The sequence below is a fragment of the Lissotriton vulgaris genome, chromosome 5 (genome assembly GCF_964263255.1).
Source record: "Lissotriton vulgaris chromosome 5, aLisVul1.2, whole genome shotgun sequence".
NCBI classification, from domain to species: domain Eukaryota; kingdom Metazoa; phylum Chordata; class Amphibia; order Caudata; family Salamandridae; genus Lissotriton; species Lissotriton vulgaris.
The window spans coordinates 894,146,580-894,162,875 of NC_141693.1; the positions used below are offsets into that span (position 1 = coordinate 894,146,580).

A 16,296-nucleotide genomic window follows, 5' to 3' on the forward strand; every position below is an offset into this window, starting at 1 on the left:
TTAAATTCTTGTTTCAAATGTACCTACGAGAACCATGCCTTTTAATCCACGCGGTTAGGATCCTGTTTAATTCCCCCCCACCCACTTTCATTCAGCACTGCTGTTTTTGCCATGAGCTTGGTGTGGAGTTGTTAGTAGCCTCCTATCCTGTCATGTGCCATTTTAGTGGTTTTATTAATGAATACATAGAAAATATGTGTTTTCACATCACACTGCTGACTGAATGCCAGTGAAGGAGAATGCCCTTAAAGTATGTGGACCTCACACAGAAATGACAGGTTTCACAAAATCTAAACTTGCCTGAACACAAATTATTTCTGTTTCTACCCCGTTAGTGGAATTCTCTTGAGATGGAGTACTTTTCGACTAAACATACCTTATAAGACCATCATTTTCTACAAGTTGATGGATGTTTTGGCAAATGTCCGGGCTCTTTTGGAGACAGTTATTCCAATTGGATAGGCTTTTAAGGATCCAGTGCTTCCATAAAAAAGATCAGCACTGGCAATCATCAGTGTAAGGTAGTCCTTACATTGTTACAGTCACTTGAGTCTTGAAGCATAGCCAGTGCTTTATAGCTCTTAACAATAGGTTTCAATCAAGTGAACTTTTCAGAAAGGCAAAGATTCAGTTGGGGAAACATGTCCTGCTTCTCAACATCCGGGGATAAGAGATAATTAGCTTGCAGGTGCAGACCTCTTCTGAAGAACAGTCAGGGAAGGAGATGTGGCCTAGTAGATAGATTGCCGATGTTGAAAATTAGGACCCAGGTCTGATTCCTGCCTTCAGGTCAACATCCTGTGATTCTGGCCAAAGCACTTAATGTCCCAGTGCCTAAGAAAGAAAAAAAAATGCAAAATGGTTTGTTTTGTTGTAAAGTGTTTTAATACCTGTGCGTCATGCGTGGGTTATAGAAAAACAAGAAAAGGGAAGAAAAAAAACACCAAACCCGGTATGTGTTGCTTTGCCCGGCATTTCACTCTTCCTTTTCAAGCAATTTCTTCTGGTTGGAGATGCCTTTAAATATTCTGTTCAACAATAAAGGTCCCTAGAAGCTGTTAGAATGAGATGTAAGGAGCGATGCAAGCAACATTCTGATTATGCTTGATGCAAATTGTATCTTAGATTAGTTCTTTCAAGAGTAGTTAGTCTTTAAGGCAGCAAATGCTAGTTCTGTACCCAAAGACAAAAAACATACTCCATTGTAAGTATATTCAAATATATGGATTCATCGTAAAGCACTAAATATGGGCAAGCCTTGGACTCTTCGATGTGCTGTGTCTATCATAAAATCTTTGAAGAGCAGCATTTTGGCACGAGGTAATTCAAAAACTTTCATTTAAAACAAGGAAATGTGTATACATGTAGAGGACTTTGGAAATCAGTAAATACAATCAAATACTTGAATCCTTGGATCTCCTGTCTGAGGAAATAATCCAGTGCTTTTGCTTGTGTGGTCAGACTGAAAGTTCCTCCTTCTATTGATATTCCATTACTCTATGGGCTCTGACCTCACCCTCGCTGTTAACAATTTTAGATCTGATTGAGCTTCAACGTTCAGGCCGATATCAACATTTGATGTTCAGATCATCTGATGCCAAATGAGGCAGCTTCATACCAGCTCCCATTGCCTAAGCCTGCTGCCCTTAAATGGGTGCAGAAGCCCATGTGGTTATTGTCTGCTCTCACTCATGATGCCCCAATCTTAGAACATTTTTAATAGCCAGCTGGCAAGCTTTTTTACAAGCGACCTTCTTCCAAACATGTATGTTTTGTGTTTATTGGCTTCTATAGTTCATACACATTTTCCCACCTCCTAAAAAAGGAACATGAATATCAACCCTGTAAGAGTACTTTCTAGCCCATTCGGGTTTCAGGACCGATCATCTCTTCCACAACTAATTGTTTGTCAATGTCCTCTACCAGCTCTCATCTAATGCTCCATTCCAGTGCAACAATGTTGCAGTGCACACATTTTGAGTACTTCCTTGGAAGCACCACACGCACAATTTATGATCCTTTCTCACTTTGGAAACCATCTCACTTGTGGCCCTTATTCAACTACAGGTGGCCTCAGTTGAATGAACTGGCTACGCACAAGTGCATACTCGGATGGTCCTTTATCGCTTTGATTGTACATCAGCTTGGTGCCATCTCCAGGACATCTCAGCTACTCATTAACTGTTTTGGAACTCAACCCTGGAGGCTTTCTCTAAATGCCCCACATGTTGATAGTTGTTTTTTTATTGATCTGAGTGATAAGAAGGCTGATAGGCCCATTCCGGAATATCAAACTGCTCCCTCCACCAAGAATGGTGTGCCAGCCATCTCCCTCTTGCAAACCGTGTCTGTACAAGTGAGTTGTAGAGAGATGATGTGGAGACACTTCACATGCTTGAAAATCAATGCTGAATAGGCTCTCTTGCTTCCAGATATGGTGCATGTGGATATTTCTAAGACGTTGTTTCAGATAAACAGACTGCTGATCGTAAATAGCATATATGTGTAGATAGTAACTTCTAGACGTGAACCTGTTATCATACAGACACAATGCCTTAACCTATACCTAATTTGTTCTGCATATTGTTGCGAAAAAAGGCCCACTTGCTGAGTTATCTTGTTTCATCCTTTTTGTCTGCGCGCATAGTCTGTCTGAAAGATTGTTGGTGCTGCGGTACTGCCCCAGCGAAATACAGAAACTTTCGCCCTTACCAGTTCTGCCCCCATAGTATGTGTGCTTTACCCGCTTTAACCACTTATAAATTTTGCCATATTTAGGGAGGAAATTTGTGGCGGTGTGAAGATTACTGCCAAACTCAGTCTCTTGATTCTAATGCCGGCTCCTGTAAATTTATGTATCAAGATTTATGTGGAACTCTGAATGAGGCAGATAACGTCCTTCTTTTTCTCAATGTATTTTTAATTTTATTCTTTCAAAGCCTATCACCGTTTCTTGGTTAATGGTGCCTAATCATGATAGAATTGTTAAGTCTATTTCTCTTTGGTCAATAACTATTTTTGACGTTGAACACATTTTGACAGTAAGTTGGCCGTTTCTCTAGTAAGACACTAGAATTGGAATCACGCCAATGCAATCTTGTGTATGTCTGAACTTCACGGACCTGTTATGTCGGAGTCAAAAACCATTTAAAAAACTGCTCTGATGTTGCTGTCACTTGTTTAATCCATCAGAGGCTAACAAAAAAATGCACCAGCACCTTGGACCAGATGATGAGCGCCTCGCCCTACACGTCTTGAGGACCCAGTCATTGTGTCCGGAACATGTGGAGACCAGGACGTTGTACAGCACGTTCCAGCCCAACATCTCGCAGGTATTGTGAACGTGATTCGCCATCCTGGGCACGCTAATCTCAACCTACACAGACCTTTTTTTTTTTTTTTTAGCTCTGTTGTGAAATGTTACCTGGTTTTTACTGCCCACAGCAACAAAAACAAGTAGAAAACACATTTTTTAATCTGAATTACCCTATGACAAAAATAGGATCAGAAAATTGCCTGAAACTTTTAAAGGCAATTTGGCCACAATATACTGAAGAAAAACACCCATGCCTATGGTGTGTAATCTGCATCCAGGTGCACAACCTATTCCTGATAAGTGGAGGACCTGAAATGATGCGTTTTAGCTCCTGTAGGAATAGTCTAAGTTCCTAATGATGATTTTGCATTTTAGAACTAAATGGATCATTTTTATATCTTTTTATTCTACCATCATATCTCCAGGTTTTGAAGGGCGGTCTCAGTACAGAGTTCTTGGCTCTTTGTTCTGGTCTACTGATAACATTGTTAAACTATACACGGAATAGAAATAATATCTTAGACGCCACACAATTATTGTATTTTTCTCTTCTATTGTACTGTCCTAGGATGATCCTTGGATGCAGGGATGTTCAGAGAAGCACATTCAGGATTTTAGACTATTTTAATGCAGAGCAAACTGTCATTCTTGGGAGATGTAGGCTTCTGCGTAAATGAATCCGCTTGGCACGCAAGCGACATGAACTCTAGTCTAATTTTCTAGCTTGACCAACTTGTGGACTCCTCTGTGCTTTAAATTAGTCCTTAGAAGCAGAGTTCCCTAGTATTAAGGGCTATATACCATGTACCACTATATAAAATTCAGTGTTTTGCTACATTTCCAGGTATTTTGGATAGGGGATTACAGTTGGTGCTAGATTATCTTTAAGCGTTTCAACCCAGCAGAAAGCAAGGAGGAGAAACATACTTATTTTTGAAAAAGATAGAATGACTTCAGTCAAGGCTTTTAGATCATTGATAAGTCTTACTGATTTTGCTTACATTGCTGCTGTAAAGGTTATTCCCTTTAGAAACATTTGTGACTGTGAATTGCTGGGTTTTACACAGGTTCAAAACACTTCATCTCCATGGAGAAAGTGCCCAGAAACACTAAAATCACACCCATCCAACCCCTCCCCTGCAAGAACTACTGGTGCAAGTCACTGTTTATTCCAGGTGACCATGCTAATAGAGACATTTTTAACATGCAGTCAGTCTCACAGTGCACCATGCATGTATGATATAAACAGCTTTTGAGTAATTTCACAAGTGAGGCTTCTAGTCCCACTGTTTAATGATTTATTGATTTTGAAACAACACCCCACTAATAGTAATGTGTGAGTAAATCTCATTGTTAAGGGACACTGTGATACCTTAATTTCTGATCATACAAATGAACGTGGGTTTTTATCACACCACTACCGTAGTCCTTTAGAGATTTATATTTTATGGTATGCCGTATGAGATGGTATGTGTAGTATGTTCACCTGGAAATTTCAGCATGCAAAATGGACAAACACAGGGAAGAGCCTCTGTGGGTTGTGCAATGTAATTCGAGTTTCACAGGCAGACATTGAGCTCTCTGCTTGAAAATTGGATGAGCAGCATTATTCTGTAATCCCTTACATGTTATCAATTTTCAAGCAACACGGGTGCCTCCAGCCTACCCCTACAAATTTGGGTGCCTATAATTTGCTGTTGATGTAATTAATTGGGGTGTGGGTCATCCTTCAAGGTAAGGTATACTTATTTAACATTCAAGCTATGTAAACTAGCGAAACATTCAGCTGCTATGTATAGTCGTTCAAAATGGATATCTCGAACAATGAAGATGATTATGATGGTAAAATATGCCGTAAAATGTTAAAATCACTTCAAAATATGCCGGGTGCCCCATCCTATCCTGATCTACTCATGCACAATGCAGTGGTTAAAAGGGCAGGTGAAACTGGCACTTGCATGGAAGGTGATCAGGAAGAAACTTTTTTTCTTTTGAAGACCTTACACCCTTTCCTAGAGGAAACCAATTCCTTATGTTTTTGACAAGCGTTTTACAGCTGGTTCACGGAGGGAGGAGTTTTTAGAAAAAACACACTTCATAAGCTGCAATGTGTATAAGACACAGTATATCAGGTGAACTTGACTCTTTAATAATAACCAGAGCCAGGAAGAGAGCAAATGCTCCAGCATTGACAGGCCCACCCACGACCAGGACAGCAAGAGTATAGATGTTGTGGTTAAAAAGATGCCAAAAGCGTCAGTTGCGCACTGGAAGATAGCAAATACCAGTGAGTTAAGTAGATATGGCCATCAGAAATGGGAATAAACACAGGAAATCAAGCAGCCTGATAAATATGAGAAGTGAGAAAAGTGTGTCCTATCCTCCATCAATCTGAAGGACTGGGTTTTAGAACCCAGTGGCGTCAGGGAGAACGCCCGATGCCTTCGAGTTACCCTGTCTTGGCAAACAGACACGGGATACTTCTTGATGACGTCAAAGACCAAAGTTTATTGGCTGCAACCAGGAACAGAGATCTACGAAGCACAACACGGGTGTTTCGCTAGAGACTGCGCAAATTCAGTGAGCGGAGCATGGTCTTTTATGCCAAAAATCAAGCCTCAGGCAACATTCAGAATTAGCATCGAATTCATACAAATTGACCAATGACAGTGTGACAATTTAAAAGTAGCGTATGACGACAATCCCACTTTCCGTTGTCCAGCCCACCAGAAATGACCAAGCACATTCCATGTTTCTTGTCGTATCAGGCCAGACAAACCCATCATAAAACCCTCAACCCAAATCAGTGATTATGCCGTAAAGGAAAGGCAGAAACAGATTGGAAATGAGATAGAAAGGTGGGAGCAGTGTACCATAAACTCGGGCACGTCCTACTCTTTGATCTTTATCTGACCAGCTGCTTAACAAGGAACTGGCTCAGCGAGGTCAGCCTCGGGCAAGGAGTCAGTTCGGCCAGGTCACTCAGAAGTCAGCTAAGGCATACGTGTCTCAAGGACTCGTTCGGCCGCAATCGGGGCCTATGTGAGGGAAATCACTCAAAATGGCTGCCGTACACAAAATGGAACCTGAAGGTTCAAATGAAATCCTCAAATACATAGTGTTCTCATTGATAGATTCATGCGAAAACACTCAGACACACTACACTCGCCATTTGCGGTCTGCTGACACCAAAATCGTCCATTTCCTACGACCTTAATTGTACGGGTTCGGAACCATCGAACCTCACCCACGAACCACAGAACTACAGATCCTTCGGACATATCTCCTATGCGGTTATGCACTGCCACAGCATTACAAACATGTATGGTTGCAGAGCGGCTGCTCCATTCATTGGAGAACCTCTCTTTGGGACCGCAATGGATGTAGCCGCAGGGACAATGAAAAAGCCAAATGAGGTGGCTGGGGCTGTAGGTTTTGATGGGCTTCTCCCAGAGCTTAATTTGTAAAAGAAGTGCCGGGCCTAAGGTTTTCACTAACAACCCATGGCCGGAGCTACTGTGTGTCATACCAAGGCTGAATAGTCTTGTTCCCATCTCACACTTTGATCCACCAGCAGACAGTCCAGGCTCCTTTATCTCACTCTTGCATGTTCCTGCTTTCTGCCATGGTCACTGTTTTCCATTTGCTTGGGCTCCTTCTTTCCTCAACTTGTGTTTTTCTCTCTTGCTCTGGATCAAAGACTGATGAGGAAAAATAAGGGCCAGACCTTTAAAATGAGTGCCTGTGGACGCCACCTGCAACCACCAGTTCAAATTAAGCACTTGCCTCTCCAAGCTATAAGAGAGGACAAGGTTTCCCAGAGTATCAGCAGACTCAGACAGGCAGGCCAAGGTGCAACCCCACCAATAGCATTTCGCAGTGGCAACAAACAAGTCGAGCGAGAGAAGCATTTCCTGGAAGAGTGAAAGGGCAGGCCTCTAGAGTGACTTCCCAGTCCAGACGCGCCCCCCTCCCTGAACACCTTCAGGAAGATCCTCAGGACCTGGCTCTTCGGCTAAACAGATCTGCGGTCCCCCTGTCCCCCCAGCGCCTTGAGACCCTCACGGGTGAGTAGCACGCTTACAATTCCCCTGATTGATTGAATTATTGCACATTGTTACAGACTAGGAGGAAATGCCCTCTGAAAATTGAAAGCTGAATGTCATCAAGCATGGTTACTGCTTCAGCCTGGAAAAAGCTCCACCAACTATAAAGGTAAAAAAAAGCCGAACTCCAACAAACAACCAGACTTGTCACTTCATCAAGAGGTGCACAAGCTGCTGCTAAGTATTTCCAGATCCCAAAGTAGGCTTTGATCCGAAGAACAGTCTTGTATTTGCATTTTCTAAACAAGTTTGTGAAGACAAATGAATCACAAATGACCACACTACAAGATGTAAATGCATTATTAGAAGAATTATTGCGACAATAGACCTCAAAGATATATACTTTCGTGTTCACCAAAAACATCACAAATATTGAAGGTTTGTAAGTGGAGCGTGCATTAAACTTCAAGGTGTTTGCATTAGCAAGAGAACCTGCCATATGGTTATTTACAGAACATTACTGTGGTAGCGGTACACATACAGAGATTGTCCATGCATGCCTGACTGTATTTAAATGATAGACTGGTCAAGAGGAACTGATTCCAACAATCGGTCCAGTATAAACTGGGACATCCACCTTCTACAGACACTGGGATTCACAATCGACATTAAGAAATCTCATCCCAAACCTTCCCATCTGAAGGTGTTCTTAAAAGCCAGCGCAGGTACTAAGATGGCCTCTTCAGTCCCAAGAGAAAATAGCTTTGCTTTACAGGGACAAGTTCACCTTTGCCAGACAGGTCACTCTGATGCATTTTGCAAATCTTCATAAGACTATTACATGACTTAACAATCCAGTGGTTACCCACAGTGGGGGACTGGGATAGTGTAGTGATTGTCACAGCAAACGGCACACAACTCAATTAATGGTCTGAAGATAGGACAAAGGGCAAACAAGTCAAAGAGCCATTCGCCACAGGGGCTGTGTGACTACAGTGACTGCAGTACACATGGGTTGAAGTGCACATTTGCATAACTTGCATATCCGGAGCTACTGGGCAGTTGAAGTTGTCAAACACATAAGTGTGTTGGAACTTAACACTTTTCACTCGTGTATTTCTCTCAAGGCTGTACATTGCGAGGAAACCATTATATAAAAGTTGATGTGTTAAGCGGACAATCAGGCCAATCTCATGCATGGAAACTAGAACCAGGGATCCTCAAAAGAATTCAGACGAAGGGAGCACCAGTTGAAGATCGGTTTGCAATCTGTCAAGACACAAAATGTTTGCATCCCTTCATTTCATCCAGTCCCAAGAAAATGAACCGCGACCCCGTGGGTACAGTTTATTTGCTTACACTTTTCCTCTTGTCACTGATGTCAGTGATCATTGGTAAAGTCAGAGCTTCACAAAGGTTACTGATGCTCACTGCACCGCAGGGGGGCCAGGCAGCCATAGTATTAACATCTCATGAAAATGTCCAAACGCCAGTTAAGGGATCTCCCAAATGGTGCAATTATGCCCAAAGGGGAAAGATTTGGCGTCGGAAAGAAAACTAAAGGTGGCAGAATGCCCCTTGACATCCTAGAAATCAGACATTTAAATGCACTTAATAACAAAATGAATGTAATTAAAGAATCCAGCAACAAGGAGATGTCATGGGGCAAAATGGCGTTGTTTGCAACCAGTGATTGCACTTACAGCTGTTAAGATCTGCCTAACGAGGCAAACATTCTACATTATTTAACGTATTTATTGGCTAGCAATCTCTCGTATGTACCTCTGTTGGGGCATCTTTCAGCGTCCGCGATAGAGGCATGCTCAAAGGGCAGTACTTTGAGTCGGTGCGCACCAGCCAGTGTCGTCTAAAGAAAGGTTTGGGTCCCAGGCATTGCAGGCAAGATGGATTTTGGCCCCCCTATCCTTAACAACTTATTACGAATGTTTGCGCTAATTGTAGCCCGCCTGATGCCAAACGTTTGGAAACGGGGTTCTCACAGAAACAGTTGAAATGTCTTTCCGAAGGCCACCAAGATGAAACTGGTCCAAGAGAGACCGAGGTAGCTCTGGGCACAGAGAGGGGCTCCGTTATAGAAATAAACAGATGTGAACGCATTGAGGTGAATCTTACTTTCCCATGGGGCCCCTATGGCGGTGGGGGCCCTGGCCACTCAATTTCCCACTTTGCCCTTGCCTTAAAAACGCCTCGGCCACACCACTAGCATTTATTTGAGGGTCCCGTTTAGATTTGTCCTGCGGGCCACGATTAAAAGGTTACTGTAAAACAATCCTGGCCAATATGACTCGTATTCCACTTGCACCCTCTGGTGGCGCTCTTGCAAACTGCAGTCAGTTGTGCCAGAGACGAACACTGCATTGCCCATTCATCAGTCAAATGAAACTTCTTATAATGGGGCCAGAATTGCACGTAGTTAATTGCATTAAGCTTTCTGAAGTGACACACAACCAAAGTACGACCTCAGTGACAATATGTGGAGGTTCCTATGAATAAAGTGGGCAGTGCGCCTCCTATGAATCCTAATAAAGTGCAGGTGCCCCTTATATATTTTTATTATTATACATTTTCTAGATTAACCACTGACGAAGGGTATAACTCAAAACTAACCTTTTTTCCATCCCAGCCATTAAAAGATTTTTTGATGGTAACAGAGATAATATCCTTAAAGATCACTTAAATATTTTGTTAGCTTGCCACTTTTAGAAAGAGTCTAAAGTGTACAACTTTAAAGACTCTTCTCTTAATTTCATCCCATCATTGTATGGTCAGCGAGCTAGGAGCCATTTCTACAGATTCATAAGGACAAAGTGGCCAGGAGAGCAAACCCCCTACATGTATACTCCAGATAGTATGAAACGAATCAGTCAATACAGTTGTGTTCTTTCTTTCAGTGGCTCCTTACACCAGCAGTAGGGGTTGATCTACCTTGGATGTTAGAAGAGCAATAACCTATTACATGAAGCAAACTGAAAAAATTACCTACTTAATTGTTTTGTTGTGATTGCCTGTTACTAAAGGTACTATGGAGAAGTGATTTGTTCAATAGGATTAAGTTTAAATCGCTATGCATAGTGTTCAAATCCTTAAACAACAAAGGTCCCCAATTTCTCATGGACCAGCTGGTTCGATATCTCCCCCCTAGACGGCTTCGGTCCTCTAACCTTAACCAGCTAGTGATCCCCCGGTCCAAAACAGTATCTTGGGGTGATCGTCGCTTCTTGACAGCAACACCCAAACTATGGAACACTCTGCCACAGGACATTAGACTAAGCCCGTCACTCTTGCAGTTTCGCAAGAAACTAAAAACCTGGTTGTTTAACCAATAGTTTCTTTCCCTGAATGATCCCAGATGCTGCCAGCCGCACTGAGCAACACTTATGCAAATATTCTTTAGCGCCAAGACGCCCGTGGGTATTTGTCGCGCTTTACAAATGGCAATAAATAAATAAATCTTTATTCTAGTCCCGCTTCCCTAACTATCGACTTACCAAGATTTCCCCTGAGGTTGGATCCAACCTGGCACCCTCCTCCATTTACTCTGGGTCCCTTACTTGACTGTCCTATTTAATGCCATTTTGGATGGACAAGAACTCCCTAGTACTTGGCTGGGGGCCGAAATCATTCCGGTTTATAAAAAGGGCTCTCCCCTGGTACCATCAAATTATAGGCCAATTAGTCTCATTGATGTCACTCAAAACATTTATGCCAGACTCCTTTTACAACGCCTGCAGGATTGGATTATAGAGAACAATATTCTCTCCCACCTGCAAGCAGGGTTCAGAGCCAAAATATCGACTATTGACCTACTACTACGGCTCCAGGTACTTTACTGGAAGCATGTGGTTTTGGATGGGGGCAGCCTGTACCTAAAGTTTGTGGACCTCAAATCCGCCTTTGATATGGTGGATAGGAACCAACTGTGGAGCATACTAACCAACATGGGGATTCCTCCTTACCTGTGCTATCAATTTAAAAGACTCCATGAAGGAACCTTTGCGAAGGTACGCCCTTGGTAAATCTGGTCAACTGACTAGAGCATTCCCAATCGAGAAGGGAGTCAGGCAAGGGTGTGTACTTGCCCCCACCCTATTTTCCCTCTTTTTAAATGGCCTTATAGATGATTTGACCAGCGCAAAAAACATCGATGCCCCTAATTTATCTGGCGGTAAATTCCCTGCACTAATGTTTGCGGACGACACCCTGCTGCTTTCAAAAACACCAATGGGGATGCAGCGGGTGCTAGACCAATTTACTGAATTCTGTAAGAAAAGGAATCTGGTGATTAACATAGATAAAACAAAGTACATGGTGTTTAACGCCAGCACAATCAATTGCCCTCACCCGAAAATGGATGGACGACCCCTGGAAAGGGTAAATAACTTTGTCTACCTAGGTTTGACGATGAACGACAAAATGGGGTGGGACACCCAAATGTCAAAGGCTAATTTAGGGCTATCTCAGTCCGCGGGGGGAATCTTAAGAGTGCAGAAATCTTGCGTCCACAAACTAGTGAGTGCACCGCTAGAAATATATAAAGTTCAAGCCAGAGCTTCCACTCTCTACGGGCGGAACTCTGGGGGCACCGACCAGCAATTGAGATCGGTGTTACTGAGAATAACTTTATTAGACAGTTGCTTTCTCTACCAAAAAGCACACCGCTAATTCCATTAAGGCTGGATTTAAACCTGAGGCCAATTGCAGAAACCATTGCCTCTCGCCCACTTCTCTATTGGCGAAGATTGTGGAGTGTCCCGGAGCTTGAGAGCTATAGAGAAGAACTGAAGACCGTGATGGCCTGTCAGGGTGTAGGCAGGATACAGTGGCTATCATTTATAAGGGGGCAGGCGACCAGGATTGGCATGGAGAACCTGTGGTCCAATCCGGAGGTTGCATGCCAAGCTACTCCGAGACAAACCCTGGCTGAGACCATAAAACACTGTAATCTACAGGAAGCTCTCCAATCAGTCAGGCCCTCCAGTCTCACCGATAGCTTCTTAGATTTTAAGAACGTTTACAGCTTTGAGAAGGAATTAGATATGATTGAACCGGTTCTAGCAAAGAAGCTGTATCTACAGTTTAGATACGGCACACTGCCTCTGCACTCATTTACAGACAAATGGAAAGAGGGTCCAGCTCGCCCCTGCCCAGGATGTGAAAACCCTAACGAGACTTTAATGCATGTAATTTTGTTCTGTCCTGCCTACTGCAACAGTAGAAAGAAATGGATTATACAGCTATGTCTGAATCTGGGAGTTAGGAATTATTTAGAGTTTTTTAGAATTTTAAAATCCGATACTAATGCACTAATAGTTACAGCCATTGCCAAGTTCCTGTTTTCTATGTGGTTAACAAGACGGAGAATGTTTCGGAAGTAACAAAGCTTCCTGGCTTGTTGTTAGTTAACTCCCCCAGGAAAAACTTTGGGTTCCTACTGTATTTTAACTTTTTAATCTGTTCATAAATAACTTATTGTCTTAAATATCTTAATGGGACTCCGCCACTATACGGAAACTTGTGGACTATGTATATGAATTGGGATGTAACATGTGTATTATTTTATTGCCTAAAATGTGTTTTTTTTCTGTGTTGTACTTTTATGGTTCATAAACAAACCGAAATAAAGTTTAGAATGAATGAAATAAATAAATAAACAGTTCACCTCTGCTACTTCGAGGCACTAAATCCCTAGATATTAAGCCAAAGGGCACATTCCACAAGAAAGAATGGAGGAACAATTGCATTTATTGGTAATGTGTCAATTAATGATTGTGTGTGCAGCTGCATGGTAATCTGCACACACATTCACTAAGCATTTTTGTGAGTATATTAAATCAAAACAAGAAGCTCAAGTGGATCAGAAAGTTTTAAAATGTTTGTCACTGCTCTAACCTACCATCCTCAACCACACCAGGATTTACAACTCATACGTAATCCATGCATGGCACGTAAATCTGGAAGAGGTCCATACTTCATACTTAACAGTAGCAATATTTTTACAGCTTGAAACTCTTATAGAGTCCCATGTCAACTTTTCATATCCCCATGAATGAGAAAAATGAATGGATTACAAATAAATTCCGAATATTAACAGCAGGAGACTTTATCATGTTAACGAGAAACAATCTTAAGATGGTGACTGCGTACTGTGGCATTGAAGGTTTGTGCTCGATGTTGTGGAATATCACTGACAACTTATCGAATTCAACAGTATCATGTAACACAAATATCATTTACAAGAATATCATTTACAAAAATATCGTGTCCATATCCTTAAAATGGAAAGTATAAACATATCTAAAGAAAATCCAGTTTACACTAATATTGTTCAAAAATGAAAAAAAATATATATATAGTTTAAAGTAGTACATCTTAATATTTTAATGTATACCACTCCTATAATGTCAATTAAATCACTAATATTTAATAGCATTTGATAAATATATACTTTTATAAGCACATGTCTGTGTATACCCAGCCTATTCTTCTCTCAATATATATTCTAGCCCAACTTTCTGACTCATCTCAAACTTCTTTCTACTACTTTCCAATTCACTACCCTATCTCTCACCCTATACATCTATCATTATATCCTCCACACCCTCTCTCTCATTTATCCCAAACCCCATACCACTACTATGTTCCCCCAAAATAACCCTTTCTTGACTTTCTCCTACTCTACCCCTCCTTGCATCATCTGACACCTTTTTTACTATACCGATTCCCCAAAACAAACCTTTCTAAACTCTTCGCCTCCAAAAACCATTTTTACTCATCCACAAGCGCCTCCTACTGCTCTGACCTAAAAAAAGAAATCCTTCACTTCTGTCCCTCCACTATCCTTTTCAATCAAAATAACAGACTAACATGTTCATATCTCTAATTCCACCATACTAATTCACCACTAATCCTTTATGGGTTGCAGATTAGCATGCTACTAGTCAACAAAGAGTTTCAACACCTCATCAGGGTGGCAAAAAGGCAAATGAGGATTAAAAAAAAAGACAAAAAACCTCATCATTGTTACAAGCGCTATATAAATGCAAAACCTATTATTCCTTTTTTACCCCTCCCCAACCCTTCTCAATCCAAATAACTGACTAACAAATCCACCACTCAAATTACTTCACATTTCACTATACTAATTTTCAACAATAATCCTTTATGGGTTCTGGAGGAGCCTGCTACTCGCCAGAAAGGCGCTTCAACACCCCATCAGGGGTAACAGGCGCGCTATATGAATGCAAACCTTTCTTTCCCTTCTATCCTTCTGCTATCCTTCTCACTCCAAATAAACTGACTAATATCCACCACTCAAATTACTTTCATATTTCACCATACTAATTCCCCACTAATCTTTTATGGGTTTCCGAAGTATCGTGCTACTTGCCAAAAAAAGTGCTTCAACACCCCCTCAGGGGTTAGAAGCGCTATATAAATACAAACCTTCTTTCCTCTTTTATCCTTCTGAATCCAAATAACTGACTAACATATACACCACTTAAAATTTACTTGCATGTTTCACTATATTAATTTAACACTAATCCTCTATGGGTCCCGAATAGCGTGCTACTCGCCGAAAAAGCGCTTTGACGCCTCGTCAGGGGTAGTAAGCGCTATACAAATGCAGCTGCAATACAATATATACATGTATAAAGTTACACAATTAAAAATACATAATTTTATTAATTTTGTTTAGTTTGCAGAGTGAATCTTTCTGCATTCACTATGCTGTGCATTATTCCGCCATCTAGTGTTTGGGTCCGGAATTGTAGTCCTTTTTTTTTTTCGTGGCCCAGGTGGGTGTCGACATACCACCGATTGGTGTCCTCCGTAAGCTCCCACCTTTGGTCGCCATATTCAGATTTTTTTCCGCCGTTGGGTTTGGATAGTTACCGAAGAGTTCTAGCGTTTTGGAAGAGGAATCAAGCAAATCAAAGATATTCGATGAGGAATCAAGTTTTCAACTACATCGGACTACAGGTCAGGTACTCGGAGCGACGAGGGAGAAGTTTTAATGAAAAAACCTCGACGTTCGACGGAGAATGCACTCGCAGTGGGCTCCCTTAGCGCGGGGATGGACAAAACACTGCTCAAGTTTTGCACCAATTGCCACCACAAGTACGCCCAGAAGGATCAGCATCCAGTCTGCAACCTCTGCCTGCCGCTCGACCACAGAAGCGAAGACTGCAATGCTTGTTCAGCGTTTACACCCAAGACCCTCAGAGTAAGGGAGAGGCAGAGAAGGGCGAATCACAACATGCAGGGGTAGGGGCCACCTCCATCGCTATGAGACTTGGGCCTCTCCAGTGGAGAAGAAGAAAACATCGACGAAGGACCGGAGGACTGTATGGTCATCGAGGACCATAAGACAACGTCGAAGGAGGTAAGGTAGTTGTCAACCCCTAAACATCCGAGCGACACTCAAGAGTGAAGTAAAAGCCCTGATCGACACTCGTAGAAGTGAAGCCAATTCCTCGAAGGGAGCTCTGCCGCCGAAACACTCGATAAAAAAACAGCCTGCAGGGACAGTCAACTGAGCGGATCCTTCAAAAAGGACTCCTAATCAGCAAAAACCCTCGAAAGAACGTCGAATGTTGCCCTCGAGAAGGACACCTCAGCGTCAAGGAAAGAAGGGCCAACTTAGTCGACGGCCTCGAAGAGAAGCTCTCCAACCCTCAACGCTGAATATGCCACAGAGATGCAGAGGAAGAAGAGGAGGCTCGAGGCCGAAATGGCGAGCATCCTACAGCGGAAACAGGAACAGGACTTCAACGAGAAGATGAGCCAATACACCATACCTCCGAAACCCGCGGTCGAAGTAGAAAGGAACGACGACACGGAACTGCCAAAAACGCCCGAATGAGCCGAGGTACTGGGAGAAGAAGACTAAGATTTGCAATCCTACTGGGACTC

General features: G+C 42.2%; 1 protein-coding gene across 2 annotated transcripts in view; it reads left to right on the plus strand.

The window, feature by feature from the left end:
- MYOF (myoferlin) overlaps positions 1-16,296 on the plus strand; it is a 550,379-nt gene that overhangs the window by 475,584 nt on the left and 58,499 nt on the right. For both annotated transcript variants that reach the window (XM_086922487.1, XM_086922488.1), the window contains one exon: positions 3,193-3,332. In XM_086922487.1, the coding sequence (XP_086778613.1) occupies positions 3,193-3,332 (140 nt within the window). The remainder of the gene's footprint in view (positions 1-3,192; positions 3,333-16,296) is intronic.